We start from the raw sequence: 17,475 nt of genomic DNA, 5'->3' as shown, positions 1-17,475 counted from the left end.
GCTCACAGAAAGATCCGTACCTACGGACTGGAAAGTTGCTCAAGTCACGCCATTACCCAAAAAGGGAAGTAGGAGTAATCCGCTGAATTACAGGCATATATCACTAACGTCGATTTGCAGTAGGGTTTTGGAACATATAGTGTATTCGAACATTATTAAGTACCTCGAAGAAAACGATTTATTGACACATAGTCAGCACGGATTCAGAAAATATCGTTCTTGTGAAACACAACTAGCTCTTTATACTCATGAAGTAATAAGTGCTAGCCGGCCGGTGTGGCCGAGCGGTTCTAGGCGCTGCAGTCTGGAACCGCGCGACTGCTACGGTCGCAGGTTCGAATCCTGCCTCGGGCATGGATGTGTGTGATGTCCTTAGGTTAGTTAGGTTTAAGTAGTTCTAAGTTCTAGGGGACTGATGACCTCAGCAGTTAAGTCCCATAGTGCTCAGAGCCATTTGAATCATTTTTTAATAAGTGCTACCGACCCGAGATGTCAAAGCGATTCCATATTTTTAAATTTCCAGAAGGCTTTCGACACCGTTTCTCACAAGCGTCTTCTAGCCAAACTGCGTGCCTACGGAGTATCGCCTCAGTTGTGCGACTGGATTCGTGATTTCCTGTCAGAAAGGTCAGAGTTCGTAGTAATAGACGGAAACTCATCGAGTAAAACAGAAGTAATATTCGGCGTTCCCCAAGGAAGTGTTATAGGCCCTGTATTGTTCCTGATCTATATTAATGACATAGGAGACAATCTGAGTAGCCGTCTTAGATTGTTTGCGGATGATGCTGTCATTTATCGTCTCGTAAAGTCATCAGATGATCAAAATGACTTGCAAAATCATTTAGATAAGATACCTGTATGGTGCGAAGAGTGGCAACTGACCCTGAATAAAGAAAAGTGCTCAGTTATTCACATGAGTACTAAAAGAAATGAGCTAAATTTCGATTACGCGATAAGTCAAACAAATCTGAAGGCTGTAAATTCAACTAAATACTTAGGGATTACAATTACAAATAACCTAAATTGGAACCACCACATAGATAATGTTGTGGGTAGAGCAAACCAAAGACTGTGATTCATTGGCAGAACACTTAGAAGGTGCAACAAGTCTACTAAAGAGACTGCTTACACCACTCTTGTCCGCCCTATTCTGGAGTATTGCAGTGTGGTGTGGGATCCGCATCAGGTGGGACTGACGGATGACATCGAAAAAGTACAAAGAGCAGCTCGTTTTGTACTATCGCGAAATAGGGGAGATAGTGTCACAGACATGATACGTGAATTGGAGTGGCAATCATTAAAACAAAAGCGTTTTTCGTTGCGACGGGATCTTCTCATGAAACTTCAATCACCAGTTTCCTCCTCCAATTGCGAAAACATTCTGTTGGCACCCACCCACATAGGGAGAAATGATCATCACGATAAAATAAGAGAAATCAGGGCTCACACAGAAAAATTTAAGTGCCCGTTTTTCCCGCGTGCCGTTCGAGAGTGGAACGGTAGAGAGACAGCTTGAAGGTGGTTCATTGAACCCTCTGCCAGGCACTTTATTGTGAATAGGAGAGTAATCACGTAGATGTAGATGTACTTCGGAAATCAGTTTAAAGTGCGTGGCAAAAGCCTCTTTTTCTTTTACACCATGTATTGACGTTTCAAACGCGTCAACGGAAGAAGTGCGAGACGGAGAACTACTCATATACACTGCGAATGTAAAGCTCTCCAGTGAAGAACCGCCAGTGCTACCTACCTCTGAACGCTCAGAGGTGCTACATCACGGGAGTCTTGCCAAATGACCGTTATTTCCTCCAGCGTTTGGAGCCTGCTCTGAGTGGCGAAGGACATTTCTTGTGGCTGCGCGTCGCGTCAGTCACTGCTGCTCACTGACACAGTGTGCAGTAATGTTCGTTTCAAATGTGAGAAAACAGCACAGGAAGCGTATAAAATGATAAAGGGTGCGAAAGAAGACAAGAAGTTAACATCCCCTCTACGACGAAGTCATCATACACTAAGTACAATCCCCCGCGTTAGGCCCTGTTTGGGGAACGAAAATCTCCTCTATAAAAATCAACATGGGTTCCGCAAACAGAGATCTTTGGAAAAACAGCTCGCTCTGTTCCCCCACGAGATCTATAGAGCTGTAGAAAACGGCGCTCAGGAAGATGCCGTGTTCCTTGGCTACTGGAAGGCATTTGACACCGTCCTAAAATGCCGTTCAGTGAAAGAAAAAAGAAAAAAAAGAGCTTACTGAGTACCGGATCAGGTTTGCGACTGGCTTCAAGACTTCCTTGCAAATGTAAGTCAACTCGTCGCTCTTAACGAAACAAAATCGTCAGATGTGGAGGTATTTTCAGGAGAACCCCAAGAAAATATGAAAGGACGTTACTGTTTACAGCTTACAGGGTAGCCAGAAATGGTCTGAGAAACATAAGGCTGCGGTAACAGTGGCAACGATATCGGTGGATTCTGACGACGACCGACATCGGCAGGTGACGGCCGATCTTTTCAAATCAATACGTCACTACGCGCGCGGTCGCAATGTAGCCAATCTGATCGCCCGAACATAGTCTTCGGACGACAATCGGTGATATTCAAATCAGCTTGTTTTCTTCGGTCAAATTGCCCGCACAACACGAAACGTGGACTGTGAGAAACTGACAAGCTTAGTCAAAGGAGTAGTTTGTGGCATCCTGAGAACGAAAAATATCATGATTGGGACATAGTTCGGAATCTATGGACTGAAGTCACAGGTTTATTGAAAACCACAAGTGGACAATATCACTATCGAAAATTTTAGGCGTGAGTTATAACCTCAAAAAATAATTTCTTTAAGTAAGGAGAATGGTGTATACTATGCTTAAAGTTACTGTAGAGGGTCTTTTTCCAGTTGTAATAGGTGGACGTTAGCAGTCTACAAATTATTATTACTGTTTTGTAAACCTTGACATGTCTCCTGTACATCAAATCAAATGATTTGAAAATTGTATGTAATGAGATGAATAAACCACATAACATAACATAACATACGCTTCTTTACCAGTACGACGGTGATTCTGTTACATGAAGTGGCTTCTGCTTTTCAGTGCTTTAGGTGTCAGCTTACCTTCGAAACTCTTTCTTTCACACGTATGCTCAATGACAGTCATTGAAAGCTAACTGAAGTATCTCTCATAACCTGATATAAATGCAGGAAAACAGAGGATTTGTAATCTTGCTTTTCAAGGTCACTACGAACCATCTCGAGTATATAACAGAATGATTCTCATACATTCCTAAAACTCGTCTGGTAGTTCCCAGAACTGAGAACACAGTGTACAGTACGTGCCACGTTATGTTAGAGATAGACACTGCTCATTCACATGCATTCGGCATCTTTTTAATAGCAAAAGCCGCACTGTAGCATAGAGGCGTTGTGGTAGCCATTCCACCCTTGGATGTTAAAATCTAACCTACTTCCTACAGAGAACAGATTCTAACCTAACCTAAACTCCTTGACACCGCAAAAAACTATCGAAGGAGATCGGACGCACTGCGACCACACTCTCGTCCGATAGTGTTGCAGAGTAGGCAATGCTGAGAAATAACTGTCGAGAAAAACATTCGATACGTTGCTCGGTTTCCGAGTTAATTAGTACTGAAGTTAGCCAATCAGGCCGTTGTGCACAAATTCAAGTGGCCCGCCAGAGACGGTGTTGCTAAACGTGTTCTTCATTTGGTTTCCAAAAGCCAAATAATAGAGCGATACAGATCTTAGACATGGGACTGTAGTAAGGATCGAACGTGAGCCATAGGCTGAGCAGTCTCGAGTACTATCATCTACTGTATGCGGACAACTGACACTAATTATAGCTCGTCTGCCTAGTCGCTTGAATTTTTGCGCGCAACTGCCTGATTGACTAACTTCAATGGTAGCAGTACAACACATCGATTTTTTTTTCTTAACAGTTTATTTCTCAGCACAACTTGCTCTGCACCACCCTATATATAAATGATCTTTCGCGTAATATGGAGATGTGTATAGGAAGGAAAGCACGCCAGAAGACTAGCGAACTGCAGGGAAGACCTGCAGAGTTTCGATAATTGGTGCAGGGATCGGCATTTGATCTAGAAAGTACTCGTAAATAAATGAAACTCATTGTTGATAAATCACTTGAAACAGTAACCACTGAAAAAAAAAAAACCTACAAGTTATCATTTGGAGCGATCTAAAATGAAATTACCACACAAAAAAAAATTGAAGAAAGAGCAGATATTGAGAATAATTGGAAAAACCTTTAGGAAACACTGTTCATCCACGAAAGAAATTGCTTGTGCTTGTTCGACCGATTGAGTACTGGCCATCAGTCTGGGACACTTATTAAATTGGATTAATAGACGAGACAGAGTTTTCAACATAGAGCAGAGTTTTTTGTCATGGGCTCATTTAGCTGGCGCAAGAGCTTTACAGAGCTGCTAACAAACTCCAGTGGAAGATTGTGAGGGGTGTTGTGTATCACCCAGTGTATAATACCGAAATTCTGAGAGAGTATTTTTGGGTTTAGGGTTGAAAAACATGTTACTTCCTGCATCATACACCTCACAAAATGATTATGACCAGTAAATCAGAGAAATTAGATCTCTTACGGAGGTATACTGACAGTCATTCCTCCCACATGCTATTCACGAATGGAACAGGAAAAGAGGGAGAGGATCAGATAGGGCTAATAGAAGTACCCTCCACTATACACAATTAGATGTAGATTCAGAAAGAAGCCACCTCTGCATATGGCCAAATGGTGATCTGAACCATTGCCCTCCCGAGTGTTTGTCCAGTCCTACCACTGGACCATCCCATTTGATGAAACAAAGTGTGTGTACAGCAACGATCCATTATCACAGACGAAGGATGCATTAATCCATGAGACCTATAAGACGGTAGATACTTGCTTCCAGCTTGATGCCGTATTCCTTGACTTTTGGACTGATGAGTTCCTACCATACAGAACACAGCATATTGTTTTTGATGGAGAGAGATCTTCTGACAAAGTATCATTGGGTGTACCCCAAGGGGGCATTACAGTCAAGAAAATTACTTTCCACCATAAACATAACTGACCCTGCAGAAACTCCATGAGACTGTCTGTGGATGTTGTTAATAAATATACAAAAGTTGCTATGCCAGAAAATCTTACTTAAACGCAGGGAGACTTGCAAAGGACATATGCTTGGTGCAGGGATTGACAATTGGCCTTCAAAATAATAAAAAATAAAAAAAATGGAACGCATTGTATGTAAATGGGCAAAAATAACAATTATTTTTGGTTCCATAACTGCCAAAAAATCTCCAGAAATACATTCATTAAATATCTAGGAGAATGAGTACAGGGTGACTGCAAATGGATAAACTGCATAAAATAAGTTGACTGATGGCAGATCCCAGACATATTCTTTTGAAAAATCCTCGGAAAGTGTAGTTGTCACATGAAGAGTATACATTACAAAACCATCTTTTGACTGATTCTTAAATACTAGTCCTCAGACTAAAACACTCATGAGGTACAATTGATAAAGTAAATACAGAAGATACACAGAAAACAGAGTGTTTCATCACTGGTTCGTTTGTGCATGCAAAGATGCCACAGAGATGCTCATCCAACGCCAGTGGCAGACACTGTAATAGTTGTATTTTACATCACAGTGTTTTGTTTTCACAGAGTACTGTAGCCTTTATGAAGCTACATTGTATGCATATGGAGAAGACTACTTGTTTTATTGTCCATTTTTATTTTGAGCGGACCATTACTGGTCTACATGCCAATCTTCAGTGATTGTATAATTTATTCTTGTACCCTCATAGAATATCTGTAGATTCTTCCTAAAATTATACCTGAATTTTTAGTTGGTTTCTAGCATGTCTCTGTTGTGTTACAGATGAGCCTCATCACTGCATCATCTGTAACACAACAAGGATTTGGTCGAAACCAATTAGGAATTAAAGTAAAATTTTTTAAAAAATTATGGAATTTCCGTGAGAGCACAATAATAAAATACACACCTGCTGAAGTGGGCCTATAGCCTGATACCAGTCCAGCACAAATAAAAATAAACAATAAAGCAAGCAGCTTTGCCTATGTATTTGCAAACAAGGTCATTCATCAGCATTGTAGTGTGCTTCACTATTAAAATTCTGAGAGCTTACTTTAGTAAGAGAGTCAATCAGCATCCTCCTTTGGCCTACACATATCTTGTAAAAAGATTGTGAAAGTTAAATTAAAGAGGTCTGCGCTTATACAGAAGGTTATCAACAGTCTTTTTTCTCAAGCACCAATCACTGCTGGAACAGCAAAGCGGGGAAGTAATAGTAGTTCATTAGGTGCTCTCCACCACATATCATTCAGCAGCTTACAAAATCTAGATATAGGTGTAGACTGTCTGTAAAGAGTGATTTCTGATATTTTTATACTAATTAAAATTGTGTTCCTCCTTCCATAAGTGACAAGGACAAGCATTCGCAAGATTGCACAGCTAATCAAAATTACTGTTAAAACCATTTCACATGACATTGTGGAGGGAAAAAAATGTGCATGAAACCTTGACTGAGGTGCTTCACCTAGCCACAGAATGAACTGTGGTTGCAACTGCATGTAAATTTTATTACAGAAGTTAACAATAATTTCCTTATGTACATCTACGTTAACAATGAGATATGGTACTTAGCAAACTTTACATCCACGAAACACAGAGCAAGTGAATGAACGATCCAATATCATAAAAATAAGAGGTGTGAAGTCAAAGATCAAAACAAAGCTTTTAAAATTCATCAAAACTGAATTTGTGCACAGAGTGCAGGCTTTCACTTATGTGTCATACAGAGACACAACACAGTGCTTTCTGAAAAAAATCAGATATTTATATTGAAATTATTGCAAAAAGTGGATGTCACTTGCTCATTTTACGACAGCTTAAAGATGGAAAAAGTCAGTTAGAACCCCAAGAGCCTAAGTAGAAAAAAATGACAAATCACAGCGAAATATTAAATAATGAACAGGAATTCCTGGCGACATTAATACTAAAGTGTGTATATCATTGGGGCAAGTTCTATGGTTTGCCATTTGGAGTGCTTCTTTACTCATAGACAAGACTCCATTATTAAGACAGGTACGTAACTGACCTCCACATTTCCTTTTTTGCAAAAATAGTTTAATTGCCCCATGCTATGTGCTGCACAGCATTGTTGTAAAATGACAGTTTCACCATTTTATCTTTGTTGTTTTTAATCTTGTCTGCATTTATTATGTTATGTATATGTTTTGCAACTCATTCACTGTTTAATGTTGTAGAATATCACTATGATATCAAACAAGACAATAATCAAACAGCTAGATGTACAAAGTGCCTTGTAGAATACTGCTGACCATTTGCATAGCTTTTCAAGAATTACTTGCCTATCATATCAACACAAAGCTGTTTTTGAGAGAACTGCAACAAAGTAGACACTAACACTATTCTCAAGTAATGTAGTTATGAGGTACACAGTGCATAAATTTCTTAGTCATTTTTAGATCGTTAATTTAACAAATAAATTTGGAGATCTTTTCACTAGAATGTCCTACACAAGCAGCTGCAGTAACCAAATAGGTTTACTATAACAGGTCTCAAAATTAGCATTTATGTTGGAAATGACAGAAGGGGGAAAATAAAGTACTTTAGATGTGCTTGACTTTCACCAAGACATTAGCTCATTCATATTCATTTGTGGGTAAGATGATTAACTATGAAAAGGCACATGAGAAATCAGTAAAAAACTTAAGATATAAAATTTATGGTGAAATTTTAGATCGACAACCACAGGTGATAATCTGAATTTAGGAAAATATCCTAATATTGATGTTAGCAACATAACAAAAAAAGATCATCATTAGTCAATGAGCAACAGAGAGTAAGAATAAATTATGGGATACAGTCAACAATCATTATTTCTTTTAAAAAAGTATCTATTTAGGTTTAACATTTGGTCTGCATATCATGCAGTTGTTAGTCTTTTTTTTAAATGATATTTGTTATTATTGTATGTTATTCTTGACATCAGTCCTTCCATCTTAAATTTGCAATTGTTTTTAGTGTGACCAGAGAATAAAATGTTTTTGATAGCAATATTAAGCAAAGTCACTTCATTAACACAGCAGCTAAAGGTGCTGCACTAAAGAAGCAAAATTTTAGTGACAAGGCAATGAAGGATAGCCTTTCTAAAACTGATGATTGCTATTTTATTTCTGCAGGAGGTTCTGCTGTTCCTGATTCTAAACGGGGACGTGCTCCGGCATTCAGCTTTGGCAGCAGGTAATAACTTTGACAACATATTTTGTGCAATTTTCTGGTTTTATGAAAGCTAATTTTTGTGGATAAAACTGATAAGTTGATTTATCATACATAGTATAGCTAAAATGTTTTGTGTGTATGAGAAACACCAAATTTCGTTATTGATCACTTCCTGTAAAAACATAGGTTTACAATTACTGACTGAGTGAGGTAGTTCCCTACAAGGGCAGACCATCTCTGACAGGAAAATAGCTCATACAACATTACTGTGCCAAACCAACACTGACTTCATGACATCTTTGACTATGCAAGAACAATAAGTATTCTTTAAATTTACCAGCACATTAAAACTGTGTGTAAGATGAAGAATTGCACCCATGACCATTGTCTATAGCACACAAGTGCTCCACTGGCTGTCATATCCAAGCATGGTTAAAAGTGAGTTGTGCTTGGCTCAGGGCAAGTTGTGCCTGGATAGTTCAGTTGGTTGAGCACTGGCCTGTGAAAGACAGAGGTCCCAGATTTGTGTCCCAGTCTGCCACACAGTTTTAATCTACCAGTAAGTTTCAAATCAGTGGACTCCCCACTCCAGAATGAAAATTCATTCATGAAAGAAGTAGATTTGTTTTTCTTATTTACAGAGATGAGAAAATTGATTCTGGAGAAGAAGAATTAATGCAGAAAATATATGCCAGTGATGATGTAGAAAGAATTTTCAAGTTATGATAAAGCTATCTTAAAAGCAATGCTATTGAGAAATGTGCCACTTTTTTCTTTTCAGAATTCACCATGTCAACTAATACTTTTTTTTTTGCATACATCTAAAATTTGGAATGCACTATGTCATCAGCAAATAATTCACTAACTTTTCCATAAAATGAAAGTTGAATGATTAGCAGTATATGGTACTCAAACTGAAATATAGCTGACAACAATTAACTTGACATTAACATCCTTAACAAGTCACAGAAAACATATTTCTAATTAATGAGTCCCTAATGTCAAAACCAACAGCAATAAAGTAGCTAACAGTAAGAAACAGTTGAAATAAAACGAGTATTAAGATCAACTGCACATCACATATAAAAGGTAAATCAAACTAGTGTCCTTTGTGCTTTGGTCAGTACCTCCAAAACTAGAAACAACGAGATCAGAGCTTGTAGTCTATGTCCTACAGGAGCTAAAACAGCATCTTTCACTATGCTGGTAACTGCAGCTGACAGCTGTTACAAACACCTGCAGAACAGGTCACTGGGTTTTCAGAGCACATAGTTAACTTTATGTTAACTTGTTATTTATGGCATTATCATTATATCAACATAATATAAAAATGAGTGATTAAATAAATAATAATAAACTTTCTTCAGAACCTAAAACAAGAAACAGGAAGGACAATTAGATGTTAAAGTCCCAATAATCCCTGCCTACATCGAAAGTGATTTACAGAAGCTACTGAAAATGTAAACGAAGATTCCCTGACATGAGCTTCTCCTCCCCAGTTTTAGTCGAGTCTTATAACTATTACTCCACCTCATTACTGTTGTGAGAACTGGGACATGTTACAGAAGAATTGACATGTTTCAATTCACAGCTCATGATATGATTTGTTGTTTACTTTTCTGCATATTAGCACCCAGATTATATGTTTCATGATAATTTTTTCAGGCACAACAGCAAGAATGACAGTGCAGGTCCTGGACCAGGCCAGTACAATGTGACTGGTCTTAGTGCAAAAGGTAAGTTTCTGATCACACATTTTCTTTGTTCATTTAGCACACCATCCTCAGATGAAATAAAAAAAGGAAAATAACGATTTGATGTGCTTCCCCATTCTAATTACTTCTTATGATGCCTACAGTGATACAATAAATCACAAAAAATTCTTTAAACTGATTACAATGTACTAAGAATTACCTAATCATTGAAATCAAGTTGCATACTGCCATGCTGTATTCAAAAATGTAAATATTGAATGCGATTATTGTAAACACAGATTAATAATTTATAGCATGTTAATCAAATCCATGAATGTGTCAAGCTGTTGTGCTAGCAGCACAGAATACCAGTTAGTGACCCACCTATTCTCTGAAATAAACTAATATTTCAACTGTAATATAATAGTGTGACACTAATAACAAGCCCACTGTTTTGTTATATTGTGTTATATGTGTGACATTGTCAATTTTTGTAATGGCTAAATGACAATAAAATTATTATTATCATCATCATCGTCCATATAAAAGCAGATAAAAAGTGTAATTGAGGTATATAAGGAAGTTTGCATACAACACACTTTTTTAAAAAAATGTTCATTTCTGGACATATCATGGCATTATGCTTCTGTGAAGAAAGTACTCACTTCTGCTAAACCAATACTAAGTAATTTTCTGTAAAACACTTCTTATACTTTACATAACTGTATAGCCAAGGCCTAAAGATGTGTAATATCCCTTAAATTGTACACTTCTGAAGATACAGATTAATTTGTCAAAATCAGTACAGCAAAGTAACAATATATTTGCAACTAATGGCTGAATTCTGTTCTGAAATATATAATACAATTGCCAAAAAATAATATCTATTACTAAGATAAGAAAGTTCATTTACACATATGTAAAAAAAATCCTTTGTTTTTGAGTTGTTAATGAAATTTGACATTCGATGGCTTTTCAGGTACAACCCAACAACTCCATTTACTTACACACACATTTCACTCATTGTATTCTAGAAGGTATTGTATCAGCAGGGAGACTTGTCTTCAATGTGTCCATTATGTACATGTGCTACAAGTTATAAGTTAACTGAAAGTGCCCTGTTCAAACATGACAGGATATTCGTTTCATGAGCAAGAAGACATGATTGTTATGTATAGCCACACAAATTGTAATGGGCCCAAGGCTGCAAAGCTGTATCAAACAGTGTTTCCAGACCAAAGATAGCTGAAGCATCTGAAACAATCACAATCACATTTTATGTTGCTTATCATTGCATACCGAGACAGCGTCTATACCACCACAGACTGCGGATTGAGACAGTCTCAACCCACACATTTGCCACAAACTGTTAGGTATGCAGTTGTAATACTATAGTCTCACATCTGCTGCAGCCTCTTCCATATATACACATTAATTTCTGTTGAAAAAATGCACTATGGATCTTGATTTTTTAGGAAAAGTAATAGGGTTAATTTAGGCAATGAGGTTCAATTAGTTAAACTGATCTGAGCAGGAGGCTGCTTACTACATGCCAATTAAATTTTGCAACAGTGTGCAGACATCCTGAAGAAGACATGAAGGAACATAATATGGAAATGTGAGATACCAGGCAATGAAATATTAGTGTTGTCAAGCATCTGTATTGAACCAGAGTGAATAAGCACAACTGTACAACAAAAGCTTTACAGCAAGTGAATGATGGAGAATAACAAATATTTATTGGCTCCTCAGAGAGTGAGATTATCTGAAGGTATTTGCCTGGACAACTCTAGAAACACACATTATACAGGAACAAGACTTATGAAAGACAATAGATTACCTCCTTCCAGGACATATTGATGGTACATCATGTAGAAGTAAGTAGTAACAAGTGCAGAAGCCACAGCTTCTTCTCATGTGCCTTGCGTACTTGGCTATGCACAACAAATTTTGGAGCATCTACAGGAAACCCACAACACTGTAGCAGCAAAGTGTGGAGCAAGTGGCAGTAACAAACATGATAAGTGCCCATCTTAAAGAAGATCTTGACCTTTCAAAGACTGCCACAGAACAGAACTCTATGTACAAGTGTATCCTGTCGTGAAGTGTTCTCCTTTATCTCATGCTTTCCTCTCATTGAATCATCTGTGGTACATTCTCCAGACACAATATCAAGGATTTCACTAGGTCTTTTTGGTGACACTTTGTTCGTCAAACAAGCAAGTTCTCCCAAAAACATATGGCAACAAGAATTTTTTTGTTTAGCCATCATGTGCATTTTGGCATGGGAAAGTTTCTTCTAGAATGATTATGTTCTCTTTGAGATGCTATTTTACACTGGCACCTTTGCTTTATTTGTTTTAACCTGCTTCAGTTGTTCTCCAGAGACAGACATTTTTCATTTGCAAGTGGATGGCCTAGGGGTTAGTCATATACCAAGCCCTATGCTGACAAACAGCTAATGGGCCATTACCAGAATACCTCTTCTTGTCGTAGTGGTTTGCTTTTCTGTTCTACAAATTGCTGCCGTGGAATGAAATGAAATGTACACAATACTAAAACCAGTGACTAGAATTGTATCGCACAGAACTACAATCACTCACATATAAAATCACATCACTCCCACATTTACTATCAAATACACAAATTTCTGTCAGATACTACAAAATTCCAGAAAGATAAGCAATTATTTTTGATAGGTCCAGACACTACTGTGTCCCTCATCATTTGAATGATTACCACTATTTAAAATACCTTAATTTTGGACACTATTCCACTCAAAATGTGAATTCAGAATGGCTGTGTTGATTCCACATCCCATTTATGCAATTTTCTTGTAGTCACATAACATTCCAGTCAAGTGTACTGCATTGTGAGAGCCGATGAAAATTTGGTAGTGTACCATATATATGACTACATGTGACTATCAATGGAATTATACTGCAGACATAATCAGCATTAAGGAAACAGTAAACACCTTACCGTACCTCTATTCTAAAGAATCATAGTAAGGAATAAAACATGGTAACTCTTACAGGAACAATTACCCTAAAGACACCCAATAATAGCTGCTGTTTATAAGATGCCACCAAAAACTGTCTGGCAGTTTAAAACAGTCGGGATTTACAGAAAAAATACTAATATTCTCATGTCTCTTTGTTTGTTAGGAAAGGACAGTCCTCCAGCTGCCACTCTTCATGGGCGCCCCAAGGACCCACGCCATGACAACACACCAGCTCCTGGTGATTACAATCCAGAAAAATCAGAAAAAGTAGTCCTTGACAACTCCCCGAAGTACACTTTTGGTCTGAAAACTCAGGTTGAGAAGCCTAGCACTACTCCAGGCAAGTAGTTTTTATATATCTGGCTTAAATATCCTGCTATTTCTTAACATTAATTGTAATATTTATATTGCCACCAAAAATTAATTTTAACACTTGTTATAGCCTATATATTATTGTTCATTTTTAATTTGGCAGTTCAAGAACAACTGACATTTCCATTTTTTGAGTAATTTCCTTCCATTCCATGTAGTAAACTCCATGACTAAGCTGCACAGTAAGTAAAACTCCAAGTAGTATTCCCAGTGACTGCAACAGTTGGTAAATTACTTATTTGATTTTTATTATTTCTTGTAATCTAGAGCATGCTATTTGTCTATGCGTTCCATTTTTCTTAAGGGATCCTGCTTAGCTCCAGTACATTTCTATCATTTCTACGGATGCAGAACACGGGAACATTATCTGAAGATTAATATAAAGGAGTTTTATTTTCTGTTGTTACAGCTCCTAATGTGTACAACATTCCAACAGTGTTGGGTGCCACAAAGGAGGGTAACAAAAAGCAGGCTCCAGCATTCACCATTTCTGGGAGGCAGAAGGAACTTACTGATGACCGTATTCTTGTGCCAGGCCCAGGTACCTACAACGATGCACGGGCAGAAAACTACAAAGCACGTTCTCCAGCATACTCCATCAGCTCACGTTACCAGCTACCTTCAGACTCAACACAAAAGCCAGGGCCAGGGGCACATTCTCCAGAGAAGGTAAACAGCACACCACTAACACCTTAGGAAAACATGTTTTAACTGTAAATAAACAACATCAGTGGCACAATTGAAGGGCAGTGGTTTGTTTACTAATTGAAACCATGACTACTACTGACTGAAGTCATTCATCTATAACAGTACGCATTCTTCATACAAGGTGTCTTTCTGAGAACATTGTATAAAGACAACAAGTTATCTAAATGACTAAGTTCATTCAAAATAGTCATGGTTTTGGTAAGTAAAAACTCACTGTTTGATAAGTGACTGTCTGTTGTTGTTTGTCACCACTTGCTTCTAACAAACAGGGAAACCCATCAGTAACACAAGCATTTGATGTATGTTATGTTATAATTAAGAGTTATCTGTGATTTCAGTAACACTACTGGGGGTTCGAGTCACCTAACAAATGTAACAAAGTTCATGAAATGTGCTTATTTTCTAAAATGAAGATGTGCTTCAAGCACACATAAAGCTAGCACAGATTTTGTACAGAAACATAAGTAATCAGCAGCTTAATTCATAACCAACAATTACTTAACACAATGAAGAAAGAATTAACCTTTGTGACACACACACACACACACACACACACACACACACACACACACACACACACACACACACACACACACACACAGAAATCTTCAAACAGAACACTGTACAGTAATTGTTTTAAAGATCTAATTATGTGAAAAATGTTCATTTCTGAAAACTAGTTGGGACCCATAACTTATGTTTCAGCATTTACTTTTCAGTATACCAGAGAAGGTAAATATCACTGTCTAACTGGAACTGCCAGTAGTTCATAATAAACACTATCAGAGAATAATTGTCCAAGAATGTGTATGAACAAATATATTATGTATTAAATCAAAGAGATCTCCTTTTACAATGTGTAGAATTACAGATGGAAGATAAGAATTTAATGTCCAGTGGAAATGAGGTCAATAGAAGTGGAGCTCTAGGGGGGTTGGAGAAGTGCAGAAAAGGAAACTGACTATGGGCCTTTTCAAAGGAACTAGCCTGGTATTAACCTGAAGTGAATTAAAGAAACCACAGAAGGCTTAAATTTGGATGGTTGGATGTGGATTTGAACTTCTGTCCTCCCAAATGCAAGTTCAGTTTCTTAACAACTGTTCCACCTTACTTGGTTGGAAAATTAAAGAACTCTATTAATATTTATAAAGAAGGCAATTAATTGCCAATCCCTGCTAATGACTTTGAACAATTAATGTAATCATCATGTATCACTATTTTAGCATACGTTTTAAATATTTAATTTAAAAAATAAATAAATAAGTAAAACCACCAGATTCCCCAAAGACACAACTTCCTTGTGAAGAGACAAAGTGATTGGCACAGTATTAGAAAAACAGATTTGCATTTGAAAGTTGTTCTACTGATACTTCATTACTTGAATGTTCTGCTACATGCCAAATAAGCTTAGGTAAAGGTATGTGCTGAATGTCATAATTTAATTTCTTCTCATTCTTTTCAGTGCTGATTTTGTAGTATGGTTTTAACAATCTTACTGTCAAAGATATATTAGCAAGCAGTGTGACACTATAGTGAAGGCAATAGACTAGTATTTGAGAGCAGAATGGTTTAAGTATCATCAGTTTTATTTGGTTCTATTAAATCACTTCAGGTGAATACTGGGATCATTTCCTCAGGAAGGCCATGTCTAATTTCATTCTTCATCTTCTTTTAGCTAGTGCTACACCTCTCAATGATATAGATGGTGATAGGATATTAATCTTATCTGCCTTCCTTTTCTTTTCAGTGAGGTGTTAACATCCTCTCCCCTTCAAATACAGAAAAAGCAATGTGCCTGAGGTACTAAATCTCACTCACAATAATAATTAAGTTCTAGATAGGCTACTCATTCCTACAAATAAATTTTATGGAGTGAAAGATGTGAACTGTTCAAAACTCAATTATCAATTTATTGTTCCACCTTCCACACATGTGCCTGCTTTTCAGGTTATAAATTCCATTATCATCATTTCATTGTATTCGTCATGAGTGAAGCTGTATTGCTAAAATGACATTCAATATTCATTTAGAAGTGTGATTTTCAAGTCTAATAAATACAGAACTAGTTAACATATCACATTAATTTTGTACTATTATTATAACAGTTAGTGAAATACCAAATACTTAGTACCAGCACAGTATAACAATACACCAATCTGAGAGGCAACTAATTAATTTGATTCCCTGTGCAAATGTATATTGCTTTTTTGTAATTGTATTATTGAATAACCCATTTATTGATTTAACCACAAGTACAAAATATGTTGATATCAAAGAGCACAGTATATAGCCAGTAGACCCTGATAAATTTTACTGCACTAATCTTGCCTTGAATAAATTTGTACTAATTTTTGCAATAATGCTTTTGAACAAGGAATATTAAAAGAAAATTTCCAGAGATGAATGAGGTATGGAAATGTGTTCCATCAGCACTGACAGTTATATTAAAGACTAACTATGTAACTGCAACGGGTTGCACCAGGTAACCCTCAACAGGCCATGGGCCCCTGCTCATTCGTTTGGAATCAAGCACTCCCCATATGTGGGGACATCGAGGGCTGATTTGCTGGCTGAGCAGAAGCTGCAACTCTGTGGCCACAGGAGGGGCTCCTGCTAGGTAACGTAGCACTCTTAGTGGGTGCTTGCTGTGGGTTAGGGTGCAATTTTCTGGCTTTGCTTTGACACATAAATGGGACAGGTTTGCTGCTGTGCTTGAGTGCTGAATGCAAAATGCTTCTATGTTTACACATTTGTTTCTACCCTTTCTTATTTTATAATTGAATTTTACACTGATGAGCCAAAACATTATGACCACCTGCACAACATGTTGGCCCACCTTTGGAACACAATACAGCAGCAATTATGCGTGGCATGAATCTGGCAAGTCTTCGGCATGTTTCTGAAGGTATGATACACCAGATGTCTACACACAAGTTGCATAACTCCTGTAAATTACTGGTCAGTGGTATGGGTGCAGGGCTGGTGCCCAACAGCATTACAGATGTGTTCCATCAGGTTCAGATCAGGCACATTTGGTGGCCTAGACACCAACATGAGTTCACTATCATGCTCCTAAACTGCTGTAGCATGATCCTGGACTTGTAAGAGGAGCATTATCTTACTGTAATATGCCACTGCTGATGGGGAAAACATCAATCATGGAGGGATGCATGTAGTCTGCAATAATATTCATGTTGTCCTAAATGTCATGGAGCCTTCAATTGCTACCACAGGTCACATGGGAGCCCAGGTGAATGACCTCTACATAATAACACCGTTCCCACCATCCTGCTTCTCTGATGTGGCATATGTTTTGTGTAGCCATTCGCTTGGACAATGGCAATGCAACAATCCTGTGCCCACTGCAGTCATAACTGATGATATCATTTGGTTAACAGGGGA

At 37.6% G+C, this 17,475-nt stretch overlaps 1 protein-coding gene across 3 annotated transcripts in view; it reads left to right on the top strand.

The window, feature by feature from the left end:
* Positions 1–17,475, top strand: part of LOC126095761 (outer dense fiber protein 3) — a 116,857-nt gene that overhangs the window by 86,367 nt on the left and 13,015 nt on the right. Inside the window, exons 3-7 of one of the 3 annotated variants that reach the window (XM_049910564.1) lie at positions 8,256–8,316; positions 9,961–10,031; positions 13,157–13,333; positions 13,901–14,034; positions 16,556–16,690. In XM_049910564.1, the coding sequence (XP_049766521.1) occupies positions 8,256–8,316; positions 9,961–10,031; positions 13,157–13,333; positions 13,901–14,034; positions 16,556–16,690 (578 nt within the window). Of the gene's footprint in view, positions 1–8,255; positions 8,317–9,960; positions 10,032–13,156; positions 13,334–13,774; positions 14,035–16,555; positions 16,691–17,475 lie in introns of all 3 variants that reach the window. The other 2 variants (XM_049910562.1, XM_049910563.1) reach the window with 2 other exon arrangements.

The sequence above is a fragment of the Schistocerca cancellata genome, chromosome 8 (assembly GCF_023864275.1).
Source record: "Schistocerca cancellata isolate TAMUIC-IGC-003103 chromosome 8, iqSchCanc2.1, whole genome shotgun sequence".
NCBI classification, from domain to species: Eukaryota; Metazoa; Arthropoda; class Insecta; order Orthoptera; family Acrididae; genus Schistocerca; species Schistocerca cancellata.
Note: the sequence above shows the minus strand (reverse complement) of the source record. Positions and strands in the feature narration are given on the sequence as shown.